At 47.0% G+C, this 16,117-nt stretch overlaps 1 protein-coding gene across 1 annotated transcript in view; it reads left to right on the top strand.

Annotated features, from left to right (window-relative positions):
- IL31RA (interleukin 31 receptor A) overlaps nt 1–16,117 on the top strand; it is an 88,824-nt gene that overhangs the window by 27,470 nt on the left and 45,237 nt on the right. The window contains 2 exon segments of the mRNA XM_030567313.1: nt 2,498–2,664; nt 8,328–8,451. Of these exon segments, the coding sequence (XP_030423173.1) occupies nt 2,498–2,664; nt 8,328–8,451 (291 nt within the window).

The raw sequence follows: 16,117 nt of genomic DNA, 5'->3' as shown, positions 1-16,117 counted from the left end.
CCCCACTATTTATTATAAGTATTATAAATGCATTTGTATTTTGTTAGAACACATAGTGTAGTTCTTGATTGTAACTCCAACAGTGTAATGAAGGCTAATATCATTCTTGGGTGTATTAACAGGAGTATTGTATGTAAGGCAATGCCTACACTTATCAGTAGATTGTCACTACTGCGATCAATGGAGTGAGTGTCAATTTAGTGGGTCTGGTGAAGTCACTCTAAATCAATATGAGAGTGCTCTCCCATTGATTGGTGTACTCCACCTTCCCGAGAAGAGTAAGGGAAGTTGACGAGAGAGCATCTCCCGTCGACACAGCGCAGTGTAGACACTGCGGTAAGTTGACCTAAGCTACATCGACTTCAATTATGTTATTTATGTACAGTAACTCCTCACTTAATGTCATCCCGGTTAACATTGTTATGTTGCTGATCAGTTAGAGAACATGCTCGTTTAAAGTTGCACAGTGCTTCCTTATGATGATGTTTGTCAGTCACCTGCTTTGTCCACTGCTTGCAGGAAGACCCCCACAAACTCCTGCCTCTGGTCTTGTACCTCATCTCCACAGAGAGTGGGGGGACATGACAGGGTTCAGGACAGGGAGCTTGTGGGCAGCAGCTGTTGTCTCAACTTGCTGATCTACTTAAAAAGGCAGTGTACGTAGAGTGGAGTCAGCGTACTTAAAAGGGCATTGCATGTGTCTCTCACCCACATGCGGTGTGTGTCTCTGTCTCTCATGCTCTCACGCAGGGTGTGTGTGTCTCTCTCTCTCTCTCACACACACACGCGCGCGCGGTGTGTGTCTCTGGCTCTCTCTGCCATGTTGTGTCTCCTCTCTCCATTCGTGGTGCCTTGTGGAGCGTGAGGCTATATTAACAGCAGTGTGTTAACCCTTGAGGGCTCAGCTGAGTACTAGTTCATCATTTAGCCATAAGGCATTCCCTGGGAAATATCCCACCCTCTGACTCTACCCCCTCAACAAAGCTTCACAATCATCATTGCTGTGTACAATATTAAATTGTTTGTTTAAAACTTATACTGTATGTGTATGTGTATAATAGTCTTTTGTTTGGTGAAAAAAATTTCCCTGGAACCTACCTCTGCCCCCCTTTACGTTAATTCTTATGGGGAAGATGGATTCGCTTAATGTCGTTTTGCTTAAAGTAACATTTTTCAGGAACATAACTACAACATTAAGCGAGGAGTTACTGTAACTGAAGTGGTGTAACCTGGGTCGACTTACCACGGTAGTGTAGACCAGCCCTAAGATACGAGAGATAATTGTTCTGCTGTAGTTGGTACTATGTATTATATCCAGTGTTGGGTCCTACACTTTAAGAACGATATGGACAAATTGGAGAGAATCCAGAGAAGAGCAACAAAAATTATAAAAGATTTAGAAATCCTGACCCATCAGGAAAAGTTAAAAAAAATCTCGGTTTGTTTAGTTGTGAGATAAGAAGACTGAGGGGGCACCTGAGAACAGTCTTCAAATATAAGAGCTGTTATAAAGAGGATAATGATCAGTTGTTCTCCTTGTCCACTTAAGGTCAGATAAGAAGTAATCAGTTTAATCTGCAGCAAGGGAGATTTTGGTTAGATATTAGGAAAAACTCTGACTATAAGGGTAGTTATGAACTGGAATAAGCTTCCAAAGTAGGTTGTGGAAACGCTGTCATTAGAGGTTTTTAAGAACAGGTTGGAACCAGTGATACTCAAACTTTTGTACTGGTGACCCCTTTCACACAGCAAGTCTCTGAATGTGACTGCCCCCCCCATAAATTAAAAACACTTTTTAATATATATAACACCATTATAAATGCTAGAGGCAAAGCGGGGTTTGGGGTGGAGGCTGACAGCTCGCAACCCCCAACATAATAACTTCACGACCCTCTGAGGGTTCCTGACCTCCAGTTTGAGAACCCCTGGGTTAGATAAACAGCTATCAGGGATGGCCTAGGTATACTTGGTCCTGCCTCAGTGTAGGGGACTGGACTAAGTGAAGTCTTGGGGTCCCTTCCAGCCCTACATTTCTATGATTCTGTGTCTAAAATGGGTCTTGATACCTGGTCTAGTCTAGTCCAGTAATTAAGTAATTTTAATTGGTCTTCTAATAAGCCTCCTGAATTGTAAGTAGGTTAGAACTGAGAGTATTAAACATGAAGATGATTAACATGTTTTAAATAATGAAAAACATGGTGACTTTTAGAAAATATAGATATACAGAAAACACACAACAGAGTGAGTGGAAAAACTTCTTTGGTAAAGTAATCCATTAACTTCTGCAATAAATTCTGCAGAAGAATTAGGAAAGTACCTTTATAAAATGCTTCCTATTATGGCTGTCAAGATTAAATTATTTAGAGAGAAAATATATTGTAGTATATATTTTAATTTTAATGAAGAGCTGTTGAAAATAGCCTCTAAATATTTTTTTTCTATATTTTAGAATTATTTTAAGTGTTTTCCTCTTTCTGCTCTTTGTTTTTGGTAACAGACCCATTTTTATGGCGACATCTTGTGATGATAATTGCCCAAGAACAAATCAGAGTATATGCTATTTTTTTTATCCATTCCTTGATCGAGATTATATTAATGTGAGAGAGGAAGATGCTTTAGTTGAAGACAAATTGGATTTTCATTCTATGCAAGATATAAAATCAGGTAATTTGATGTACATATCAGTATTTGATGACCATAGAGTAAATTCATTAAGTTATTAATAACTTCATTTCCTGGGTATTCCTAGACAAAAACTACATTAAGATGGAGCCTGTTTTGAAAGTACATATTTGATAAGCTCCTTAAGGGCAAAAAAAAAATAAGTTACTGGGATGTTATTAACCCAAAACCAAGTATTACTAATGCAGGAAATTCACAGTTAAGATTACAGGTAAAAGGAACCCACACAGGATAAGATAAGTCTAGAGCTGGTTGGAAAAACGTTGAACCATTTTCTGTTGGAATATATAGTTTGGTTGAAATTGAAATGCTTTGCAAAATCACGTCCGTTTTGCCAAATTTTGGTTAGGGAGAAATATGAGGAAAAGTTCTGACAATATTGAAATACTTCTTCCAAAAATGTTGAAATGTAAATATTTTGATATTTCATTTTGAAATGATTGTTTTGAATTTTTTAAAATTTTGTATTGTATGTTATATAAAAATCAAAACAATTAATTTTTGTCAAAATGAAACATTTAAGTCAATCTGAAATAATTTTTATTTCTAGAATTTTCTTGTGCAAAAGAATTTTGAAATTTTCAGGTTTTGTTCTAATTCAGAATGAAACCAAACTTTAAAATCTCAAAATCTTTTGTGAAATGGAAATTCCATCCTCCGCTGAGCTCTAGTGAAAAATACCCAGTAAGGCACTTCTTGCAAACACTGTGTCCATATATTAATTGTTATGTTAAAAGTAATCCATAACCGTTGTGTTTTGACTGGGCAATTTAATGTGCAGTTCTATTTTGTTGATAGAATAATGTATATCATAAGTGTATGCACATCCTGACTATCAGTGGGAGCTTTTGGTGCCCACTACCTCTGAAAATCTGCCCAGCACCTTTTTAAAGACCAGCCCAAGACAAAATGTGCTATTTAAGACTGGAACTACTTTTCTGAAACCAACTTCCTGATGTCCAGTCTTTGGATGTCTTTGGGATGACTACACACATTCAATAAAACCTGCGACTGTTGGGCAATTGGAGTGTTTTTACTATTTCATTTAATTTGGTTTGCTTGGTAATTGTGTGCACGGAAACAATATGGCTTTTAATACAGTCAAATATAAAGTCAGACATCTAGGAACAAAGTATCCAGGCCATGCTTGCAGGATGGCGGAATCTATTCTGGGAAGCTGTGATCTGAAAAAGATTTGGCATCAGCTGAACGTGAGCTCTGAGTGCAACTTTGTGGCCAAAACGGCTAATGTAATCCTTGGATGTGTAACTGGGAATCTCAAGTAGGAGTAGGGAGGTTATATTATCTCTGGATTTGGCTCTGTAGTGACTGCTTCTGAAATGCAATTTCTAGTTCTGTTGTCTACAGTTCAAGAAGGATGTTGATAAACTGGAGAAGGTTCAGAAAAGAACCATAAGAACAATCAAAGAATTAAAAAGCATGCCTTATTAGTGAAAGACTGCAGGCACTCAATCTGCTTAGTTTAACCAAAGAAAAGGTGAATGGGATTTGCTTAGTCAATAAGTACCTACCTGGGGAACATAAATTTGATAATGGGCTCTTTAATATAGAACAGTGGTTCTCGAACTTTTTTATTTTTGTGTGGAACACCTGAAAATTGCTGAGCATCTCGGCAAACCATGTAATGACCTTTCCAAATTAAGTTTGTACCATTAGCTAACTATTGTAAAGTGCTTTGGACAAAAGCACTATATAAAAAGAAGTAAACATTTTTTTATTCTACAAATAAAAGCACACAAATCATATAATAATATCAGTAGTCTTACCTTTCTAATGTGATGGAGGTGACTTTCCCCAGCTCCAGGGCTTCAGCTGCTGAGGAGAGACGGCCTTCCTTCCTAGCCCCACCTTGCTCATTTGTAATGGCTGCAGTAAATGAAAAGGAGAGGCAGGGACAATAAGCCCCAGCACCTAAGTCCAAGGATGCCAAGTGCCTAGATTTATTTGAGCGCAAAGTATATTCTGTGGGGGGAGTTGCAACTCAGGATTGCCAACCAGCAAGCAATTCTGAGTAGATACAGCTTCAACTCTTGGAACTCGATGGTCAAGTTTAAGGAGCTGGTGCCAACAGAATCTAGGGAGGAGTTTGGAGTGATAGTGGAGGAGGGCAAGGCGGTGGCGTGAACCTCTTTACAGGCCTCATTGGATGCTGCGGAATCAGCATGTACCTTGTCCTCGGGCATCGCCATGAGGCATAGCTCATGGCTGCAGGCCTCGGGACTCCTGCCCGAGGTTCAACAGACCACGCGGGACCTGCCTTTTGATGTTTGTGGAGCACACTGACTCTAGGCTGCATAGCCTAAAGGATTCCAGGGCTACCATGAAATCTTTGAGTATGCACACCCTGGCAACCCAACGTAAGCATTTCAAGCCGCAGCAGCGCTTCTACCCTCCTCAGCCGAGGCAGGAATTTTATAAGAGAAGGGGCAGAAATGGCAGACAAAAGCCTTCAACACCCCCACCCGGGCAGGGCCAGGTCTCATTGTTGGGTTCAAAGCAGGCCTTTTGAAGTTGCGCCCGAGGATGGTGCACCAGCCTCAGTTCCGGATCCTTCCTCATCTTTCTTGAATCATCTGTCCCACTTCTACCGTGGTTGATCCCGAATAACGTTGGACTGCTGGGTTCTCCATATGGTAGAAGTGGGATATTCTCTTCAACTCTGCTCCTACCCTCCCTCCCACATCCCTCTTCAGGGATCCTTCTCATGAGCAACTCCTTATCCAGGAGGTGCGGGCGCTTCTCAGCAGGGTAGCAGTGGAGGAGGTTCTTCAGGAGTTCAGGGGCAAGGGATTCTATTCCCTGATACTTCTTAATCTCTGACCCATTCTAGATCTGCGAGGACTCAACAAGTTCATGGTATAGTTGAAGTTCTGCATGGTCTCCTGGGGCACCATTATTCTCTCTCTGGATTTGGGAGACTGGTATGCTGGCCCTGACATAAGACACATACTTCCATATAGCTATTCAGCCTGCACGCAGGTGATTCCTATACTTCGTAGTCCCCTTCAAAGGCCCTCAGCCTTTCTTGTCCCTAGTAATGAATGAGTCAGCTCTGGGACTGGGTGTGCATTTGGGAGATCTCCAAATGCCGGGCTTTTGGTCGCAGGATGTGCTCTCCCTTTATATCAACATCAAGGAGCTGAGAGCTGTGTGACTAGCATGCTAGACCTTTCAGGCTCGACTACAAAGTCAGTGCATAGCAGTTCTGATAGACAACACCACTGCCATGTTTCACATCAACGAATAGGGTGGAGCCCGGTCCTCTCTCCTCTGTCGGGAAGCCCTCTGGTTATGGGAGTTCTGCATAGCCCACTCCATTCACCTGGAAGCATCCTATCTACCAGGAGTTCAGAAGATACTGGGGGACCACCTCAGCAAGTCCTTCCACAATCACGAGAGGTCCGTCCGGCTGGATGTCATACACCTCATTTTCCAAAGGTGGAGGTTTCCCCAGGTCGATCTGTTGGCCACCCAGAGCAACAGAAAGCACCCAATGTTCTGATCCTTCCAGAGACAACAGCCCAGGCTCAATCACAGATGCATTCCTGCTACCCTGGTGAAGCCACCTGCTCTATGCCTTTTCCCCCGTTCCTTCTTATGCACAAGGTCCTACTCAAGGTCTGCTGGGATGGGGCAGAGATAATTCTGGTAGCACCAGCATGGCCTTGACAACATTGGTACACCACGCTCCTGGAACTATCAGTGGTCTCTCCAGTCACGTTGCCTTTCCTTCCCGACCTACAGTCCCTTCCCTCTCCCTCTCCTGACCTGCAGTCCCTTCCTTTCCTTCCCTCTCCTTCCCACCGTTGCCTTCATCACCCTGACCTGCAGTCCCTCCACCTCATGGCTTGGAAGCTTCATTGCTGAACTCCATGGAGTAAGGGAGGGCCTACTCATCAGCAGGATGCCCTCCACTAGAGCCACATATCTGGCAAAGTAGAAAAAATTTACTTGGTGCGACCAGCATTGTACACCCTCTTGTCAGGCACCTGTACCTCTCAGAGTACCTTCTGCACCTGGAACAGCATCCTCCATAAAGGTACACCTCACTACTACCTCAGCCTTCCACCCGGGAGCATCTGGATGCTCTGTCTTCACCAACTCTATGGTTGGTCAGTTCCTCAAAAGTCTGGAACACCTACATCCCCAGATCAAACAGCCTGTCCCCATGTGGGACCTTAACCTGGTGCTCTCCAGGCTAATGGCCCCCTATTTGAACCACTGGTGACTTGCTCCCTTCTCTGTCGGTCATGGAAATTATCCTTTCTGGTCGCCATTACATCAGCAAGGAGGGTGTCTGAGTTAAAGGCCCTTACCTCAGACCCACTTTGTATGCTTTTCCACAGGAATAAGGTGCAACTCAGACCTCACCCAGCCTTTCTTCCTAAGGTTGTGTCAGACTTCCACACTAGTCAGGACATTTTCCTGCCTGTTTTTTATTCTAAGCCTCATGCCAGTAGCCGTGAGCAGAGGCTGCACTCTCTGTATGTTCAGCGAGCACTAGCATTTTACATCAAGCGCACTAAGCCGTTCAGAAAGTCCAACCAGTTGTTCATAGCGGTGGCAGACTGGATGAAAGGGCTCCCGGTCTTATCTCAAAGAATATCCTCCTGGATCACATCATGCATCCACATGTGCTATGAGCTGGCCAAAATACCAGTCCCGGCTCTTACGGCACACTCCACGAGGTCTCAGGCCTCAACAGTGGTGTTCCTGGCCTAGGTCCCAATACAAGAAATCTGCAGGGCAGCAACTTGGTCCTCGGTACATAAGTTCACCTTTCATTACGCCATCGTCCGGCACGCCAGAGATGATGCAGTTTTTGACAGAGCGGAGCTCCAATCAGCAATTCCATAATTCTGACCCCACCACCTAGGTAAGTCTTGGGAGTCACCTAATTGGAATTGATATGAGCAATCACTCGAAGAAGAAAAACAGGTTACTCACCTTCTCGTAACTGTTGTTCCTCGAGATATGTTGCTCATATCCATTCCAAAGCCACTCACCTTCCCCTCTGTCGGAGTAACAGGCAAGAAGGAACTGAGGAGGCACCAGGTTGGCAGGGTCATATATTGAATGCCATGAAGGCACCACTCCGGGGGCTCCACAGCCGACCTAGTGGGTGCTGCTAGGGGAGAAACTTTCCGATGACTGTGTACTCAGCGTGCACGCACCTAATTGGAATGGATATGAGCAATGCATCTCGAAGAACAACAGTTATGAAAAGGTGAGTAATTGTTTTTTTCTTTTTCCCCACTACTGGAGAACTGGCTATGCCACAATATCCAAATCCGAAATTGACTTGTTTGTTTAATGCCATAGACTGAACTTAGATGCAGAGTAGATGCAGTTTACGTTGCATCATTGGTTAGTATTTTTATACCAGGTTTGGGCAGAGATTGTTTTTTATCTTAATAGTTTTCATTCGCTACATAACTAAGAGTTTTCCTAGGTAAATGTTCTGCTGGTTCAACTGAAGAAGGAAATCCATTAGCTTAAGATGAGAAAAGCCATTATGGAAGTTATCTACAGAAGATCAGAAGTACTAAAAGAAAAAATTAAATGTACTACAACAACATGCTATTTTTCTGAAGATCAGTTCTTGTTTTTATCTCATTTTACAGTCTCCGCAGACAAGATAAAAAATATTACCTGCGTTTATTTTTATGATGGCTGTTGTGTTCGCAGATGGACTGCAAGAAAAGTTACCTATCTTAATAACACAAAATACGCTCAGGTTAATATTCAGTAAGTATCTAATACCTTTCTCATAAGAAAGTTTTGGAATGATTGAAGTTGAAACTAACTGTACATATTTAATTTGCAGTAACAGTACTTGGCATTAATACACGCTTTACATTTTCAGACTGCTGTAAAACATTAACTAATTAACCCTCAACACACCTGGGAGGTAGATTGGCAAGTATTATCCTCATTATAAAATGGGCAAACATGCAGAAGGATAAAATGGCTTGACAAGAGCACACATTGAATGAATGGCAAAGCTAAATTTGGAATTCAGAACTATCTAGTTCTTCTTCGAGTGATTGCTCATATCCATTCCAGTTAGGTGTGTGCGCCGCGCGTGCACATTCGTTGGAAAACTTTTACCCTAGCAACTCAGTGGGCCGGCAGGTCGCCCCCTAGAGTGGCGCCGTCATGGTACTCGATATATACCCCTGCCGGCCCACCCGCTCCTCAGTTCCTTCTTACCGCCCGTGTCGGTCGTTGGAACAGTGGAGCGCGGCTTAGCTGACATCCACTTCCCTAGCTACTCGTAGTTCTCGTATATAGTTACGTTATAATCCTTTTATATATATATTTGTATAGTTATACGTTTTTTCTTTGCTAACATAGTTAGTTTAGTATGGTTAGCGGGGTTCAGGAAGTAGCCCCTTCCCTGCACCCGGTGCCGGAGCCCATGCACGGCTCACCGGGTTTTAAAATGGGCTCGGCATGCCAGAAGCCGATGCCGACGGGAGATCCACATGACTCCTGTTTGAAGTGCCTCAGGGAATCACACTTGACAGCTAAGTGCCCCATTTGCAAGGCTTTTAAGCCGAGAACAAGAAGGAGCAGGACTTTCACTTACCCCTCCGCCTTTGGCACCGAGCGATGATCAAGCGGCTGGCAGAAGCGCCTCCTTGGCACCGGGCCCGCCAGTACTACCAAGGCCTTTCGGCACCGGCCGTCGCCGGCACCGAAGTCGACTCGGCACCGCTCCCTTCCTCCGAGGTCGAGAAAGCCTACAATTCCCGCTGGTGCCTGACGGCTCCCCAGCACGCACCGTGGTTGAGCCCCCTGCTCCTGCTGCTTCCGTGCCACCCGCATCGCAGCCAGAGAGCTCATCTAAGTCAGATCGCCCGGCACCGACACCTGCAGAGGCACCGATGACATCGGCACCGTCGATACCGGTCCCACAAGGGCCGTCGAATCTGGTGCCTGACAGCTCCCCGGCACGCGCCGTGGTTGAGCCCCCTGCTCCTGCTGCTTCCATGCCAACGGCACCGCAGCCAGAGAGCTCGTCTAAGTCGGATCGCCCGGCACTGACACCTGCTGAGGCACCGAAGACATTGGCACCGTCGATTCCAGTCCCACAGGGCCATTGAATCCGGTGCCTGACGGCTCCCCGGCACGCGCCGTGGTTGAGCCCCCTGCTCCTGCTGCTTCCGTGCCAACGGCACCGCAGCCAGAGAGCTCGTCTAAGTCGGATCGCCCGGCACCGACACCTGCTGAGGCACCGACGACGTCGGCACCATCGATCCCGGTCCCACAAGGGCCGTCGAATCCGGTGCCTGACAGCTCCCCAGTAGGCACTGTGGTTGATCCTGCTGTTCCCTCCATGCCGGAGACATTACCAACGGCGAGGGATCTCATTGTCATGACAGAGTCGATGCTACCTGACCCCGGCACCGCCGGTGCGGGTAATACAGTCTCTTCATATGACCATCCTCTGTCAGCACAGCAGAGCAGCACCGTTCATGATCACGGTCCCGCAGACGCTCCAGGTCCTGTCGGCACGCCCGACACCACTTGCAGTCCCGGTGCTGTTTTCCTCATCGGTACTGGTCGCACTCGCCGCACCGGTCGGTATCCCGTTTGCTGACCCGCTACTATCGGCACCGGTCCGACTCCCGGCACTGAGACAAGTACCGTGACTCCCGTAGCCTCTCCCCGAGCCTCGAGATCTCGGTCGACCTCCCAGCACCGTTCTGGTTGCAGGTCTGGATCTCGTTCCAGGTACCGGTGCCGGTCCCCGGTGCCGGTCTCCGGTGCCGAGTTGGGCAAGGTCAGATAGAGTCAGAGACTCTGCCAATGCCGTTTTTTTTTTAGTACCTCCATGGAGGAGGTCCCAGAGGTAGAGGACCCGGTATGGTGCCCTCTAAGGGGTACGACTAATCGTCTGTCCACTCTCTTCTGTGCTCACTAGTCTTTCAGTCTGTTAAGGAGAGGTATTGGTATGGCCAGCGGGCGCCAGCCCTGAAACCGAAGGAGGCTTGGCGAATGAACCTACTTGGCCGCCAGGTGTGCTCTGCAGAGGCCCTGCAGCTCTGGGTAGCAAAGCAACAAGCCTTGCTTAGCTGCTATAATTATAGCACCTGGGTGAAGGTAGTTTAGTTTCTGGAGTTTCTCCCTCAAAACTCCCGCCAAGAGTTCACTGCCGTCTTGGAGGACGGGGGAAAAAGGTACCCAGAGCGTCCCTCCAGGCCTCGTTGGACGCAGCAGACTCAGCAGCCAGGACTCTGGCCTTTGGTGTCTCCATGAGGTGCATCTCATGGCTTCAGGTTTCAAACCTCCGGCCGGAGCTGCAGTATGCCATTCAGGACTTACCCTTTGTTGGTAAAGGCCTCTTCGCGGCAAAGACAGCCCCAGGCTGCGAAGCCTGATGGACAACAGGGTCCTAATGCACTCTCTCAGCATGCATATGCCAGCGACCAAACGCAGGCCTTTCTGTCCCCAGCCGCCATGCTCTGTGCCTAGCCAGAGACAGGACTTTGGCAAAAGGCGAGGCCAAGGTGGTCGCAGACATACGTCAGGACCCCTGAAGAGCCAAGGTCAAGGTCCCTTGCAATTACCACTGGGACCAAAGACGAACCTTCCAAGGTGCGCCTGAGGGCGGTGTACCAGTCACAGGCCAGGATCCCAATTCCGCTTTCTCCTGGCGTGGCCCCAGTTAATTTCAGATCGCTGGGTCCTGCGCACGGTGGAGCATGGATACCACCTCTAATTTGTTCCTTCAGGGACCCCTCTCACAAGCATTTCCTCCTACAAGCGGTGCAGACGCCGACGGACGAAAGGGGCAAGGGGTTTTACTCCCGTTATGCCCTAGTCCCCCACTCGAATGGAGGTCTCAGACCTTCCTAGTCCTGCGCAGTCTCAACCAGTTTAGGATAAGGTTGGAGTTCCGCATGGTATCCCTGGGAACCATTATCCCATCCTTGCCTCCTGGGGACTGCTATGCCTCCCTCGATATGAGGGACGCGTACTTTCACATCACCATCTTCCCTCCGCACGGGAGATACCTCCGCTTTCTAGCCAACCGTCAGTACTTCTGGTTTACGGTCCTGCTGTTTGGCCTTTCTACAGCCCCACGGGTATTGTCCAAGTGTATGGCCATAGTCGCCGCCTACCTTCGCTGATGTCGGATATGCTTTTTCCATATCTGGACGATTCGCTTATCCAAGGAGACTCCGAGACACAAACCACTCAGCACGTGGTCATCATCACGGTCTTATTCACAGGTCTAGGCCTGATGATTACTATAGAGCAATCCACTCTGGTTCCCACGCAGAGGTTGGACTTCCTAGGCGCTATCCTGGTCTCCGATCTAGCCGGAGCCTGCTTACCACAGCCGCGGTTCTAGGCGATGGCAACAATCATCCGAGGTCTGCAGACTTTCCCAACGACCTCGGCTCACACTTGTCTCAGTCTCCTGGGTCCATGGCTGCCCGCAAGTTTGTAACCAAACACGCCAAGGTCCGCCTCCATCCTCTCCAAGTCCGGCTCACCTCGGCGTACCGCCCGGACAGGGAACCAATGGTCATGGTAGTCACCATTCCCTCGAGCACCTTAGGCTCCCTAGAGTGGTGGCTAACTCCCTCCCTCGTGTGGGCAGGGATGTGGTTCCATCCGCCCCAGCCCTCACTGCCCCTGACGACGGACGCGTCATCTCTCTGCTCGAGTGCTCATGGTCACCTCCAAGCTTAAGGCCTTTGGTCTTCTCGGGAGCTGGCATTCCACATCAATGCCCCAAAAATGAGAGTAGTCCTCTTGGCGTGCCAGGTGTTCCAGTGGCAGCTGCAAGGCCGTGGTATCCCGGTGTTTACAGCCAATGCAACGGCCATGTGCTCCATAAATAACCAGGGAGGGACATGGTCCTCCCCCCCTTTTTGTCAGGATGCCATCCATTTCTGGGACTTTTGCATGGCCCACTCGATGGATCTGGTGACGTCCTTTCTCCCAGGCGTTCGGAACGCCTTGGCGCTTTGACTCAGCAGGTCTTTCCTGTCTTACGAGTGGTCAATCTGCCCCATGTGAGGCGTTCTGCTTTCCGGAAGTGGAAATTTTTCCTCACATAGACCTGTTCGCTCACCGTGAGAGCAGAAAATGCCAGATGTTCTGCTCCTTCCAAGGTATCTCCTGGGGATCGATCTTGGACGCATTCCTGATGCCGTGGAAAGGCCAACTCCTTTATGCCTTCCCACTGTTCCCACTGGTTCATTAGGTCCTACTCAAACTCCGCAGGGGCAGAGCGCGCATCATCATGATCACTCCAGCGTGGTCCAGGCAGCACTGATATATCACGTTGCTCAGCCTGTCAATAACCAACCCAATTACCCTGCCACCCCACCCAGACCTCATCACTCAGGGCCACGACAGGCTTCGTCACCTGGACCTGCAGCCTCTTCGCCTCACGGTGTGGCTGCTGCGTAACTGAGCCGGGGTGGCAGGAAGCCTTCCACCTGGTCAACGTACCTGGCCGAGTGGACGCGTTTTCTTCAATACGCTCAATCTTGCTCCTACTGAGGTCTCTATCCCCTCTATTTGGCCTGCCTCTGGCCTTCAGCGGCAGGACCTGGCAGTATCATCGCTGCGGGTACACTTGGCAGCCATCTCTACCTTCCAGCCAGGCTAAGGTGGACGTTCCGTGTTCTCACACTCTATGGGTTTGAGGTCCCTCAAGGGCTTGGAGCGCTTGCACCCTCGGGTGTGCCGCCCAGCCCCGACCTGGGACCTCAACCTAGTTTTAACCAGACTTATGTCTCCTCCATTCGAGCCGTTCGCAACCGGCCTCTGCTATACCTGTCTTGGACGACAACTTTCCTCGTAGCTGTTACATCGGCCAGACGAGTCTCCGAGCTCAGAGCTTTTACGGTGGTTCCGCCGTACACTAGGTTTCACAAAGACAAGGTGCAGTTATGACCACACTCGGCTTTCCTCCCTAAGGTGGTTTCGGCCTTTCATGTTACCCACAGCTCAACGCAATGGGCGCAACAATTGCACTCCCTGGACATCTGTAGAGTGCTCGCATTTATATTGCGCTGACAGAACCATTTCGTAAGGTGCCCCAGCTCTGTCACGGTAGCGGACCAAAGGGAAGGCTTGCTTGTTTTCCTCTCAGAGGATCTCATCTTGGGTGATGGCGTACATCCGCACTTGTTATGATTTGGCTCATATTTCCCCAAGCCACATCCGTGCATTCTACCAGGGCTCAGGCTTCATCTGCCGCCTTGCTGGCTCGTGTTCCTACCCACGAGATCTGTCGTGCAGCTCCATTGGTCCTCGGTCCATACCTTTGCTTCGAGGTTCAACAGTCAAGAGATGCTGTAACCTCTGGCTCAGCAGTTTTCATTCTGCCACATTTCACTCTGACCCCACCGCCTACGTAAGGCTTGGGATTCACCTAACTGGAATGGATATGAGCAATCACTCGAAGAAGAAAAGACGGTTACTCACCTTTGTAACTGTTGTTCTTCGAGATGTGTTGCTCATATCCATTCCACACCCGCCCTCCTTCCCCACTGTCGGAGTAGCCGGCAAGAAGGAACTGAGGAGCGGGTGGGCCGGCAGGGGTATATATCGAGCACCATGACGGCGCCACTCTAGGGGGCGACCTGCCGGCCCACTGAATTGCTAGGGTAAAAGTTTTCTGACGAATGTGCACGCGCGGCGCACACACCTAACTGGAATGGATATGAGCAACACATCTCGAAGAACAACAGTTACAAAGGTGAGTAGCCGTCTTTTCTTAGCACTTTGCACAGCTAATGAAACAGTGCTGCTTATTGTTCCTCTGCAGTCTTTCATGTGTCTTTATGCATTTCTTACCAGTTTTCTGGTATTCATTATGCAATATATTTCCATGCCCTAACCCTATCTGTTTAAACTGGAATTGAGGTTGCTGAGAAATGAACACCAACACATCCAATGTAAATGCAGATTTGTTTGGAATGATAAAAGAACAAAACTGCTGGCATCAAGGATAAATGCAGTACAAATCTCCTAGTAGTCAGTTTAATACTTGCTTTGGTAAATCTACAACTATGTTTAATGTTTTATGTTAGATAAATACAAATAGTTGGAAAATTAAATACTATAGACTTAATTCTGCCTTCAGATATGCATGTACAACGTCTTTTGGCTTCAATGGTACTTGCATTGGTATAGCAAAGGTCAGTTTATGCTGTTAATATTGAGGTCTCTAGTAATAAAAGAGTTTGTGATTAAGAGAAAAAGAGAAGAATGGGTAGGATCACTACTAAATAAGTAAAGAACCCAGTTTATAGAGGACATGGAAGTAACAGACACTGACAGCAGCTAATATCTTTTCTTTTGAATGAGAAGTGCAGAATTGATAGTGAATGGCTGGAGAATTCTGTTGAAAAGATTAGTGACAGAGTAGTGAAACACCTGGATAAATTGAATGAAATAGCAGAGGTGGATGATATAAGTGTAAAGAATTAGTAGAGAAAACTGAGAAACCACTAGAGATCATTTTTAACCCATCCGTGATCCACCAAGGACACCTGCTTTAGGTTTCTGGCTTCCAGCCACCACCTCTCTAGAGCAGAGACCTTCATCTCAGTCCCTCCTTACTGGGCAATCTTTAAAACTGCACAGTTGCCTTCCTAAGGTGTGATATCCCCAGCAAGCCAGACTGCCTAAATGGCTAGCATCTACACTTTGCTATCTCTCCATGATATTCTCTCCAGTATATTGCTTCCAGTTATAAACTAAAATAATCTATAAAAGTAAGCACATTTATTCTTAAAGTGAAAGTGTTACAGAGAAAATATGAAAAAACAATAAATAACCTGTATGCATACTAAAAAGCTTACCAAAGGTTACCCCTAACTCCAATCTCAAGCTCCGGTAGGTGTCAGTCCTTCAAAACCCACCGCTGGGTTCTCTCTATGGTTATAAGTTCATAGCTCTCTGCCCCCTGGGCAGTTCAGCTAATTCTTTATACAGCTACAGCCTTTAATTTCCAGTCTCTGTCAAGAAGTAATCAGCAGCCCATCGCCATCTCCTCAGGGCGTAGCACCAAAAGGCTGGGTTTTTGAATAACCAGAGATTAGGAATTTGCATTAACCTCTCTAAATTCTCCCCAGGAAATCCACTGAACGCTTGTTGTCCCAAAAGTCATTTTTTTTGCCTGGCTTTTAAATTCCCAGGTCTCACATCTATCACATTTCATTTAATACAGTGTACGCCAAAGATACTTAAACTTAATTCAATATGGTCTCCCAAGGATGTGGCAGGACATTGCCATCTCTGTCACTAAATATATTACATAGGATTTCAGGTCAGTAAATTAGAGTCCTTAAAACCAGAAAAAAAATTGCAGGAAATTGCCAACAAGCCTAATTTCAGTATTAGTACTGCAATTCTTACAGTAAGATCCCCCTGTTAT

Source organism: Gopherus evgoodei, chromosome 6, assembly GCF_007399415.2.
Source record: "Gopherus evgoodei ecotype Sinaloan lineage chromosome 6, rGopEvg1_v1.p, whole genome shotgun sequence".
Lineage (NCBI taxonomy): Eukaryota > Metazoa > Chordata > Testudines > Testudinidae > Gopherus > Gopherus evgoodei.
This window is presented reverse-complemented; position numbering and strand designations above follow the sequence as displayed.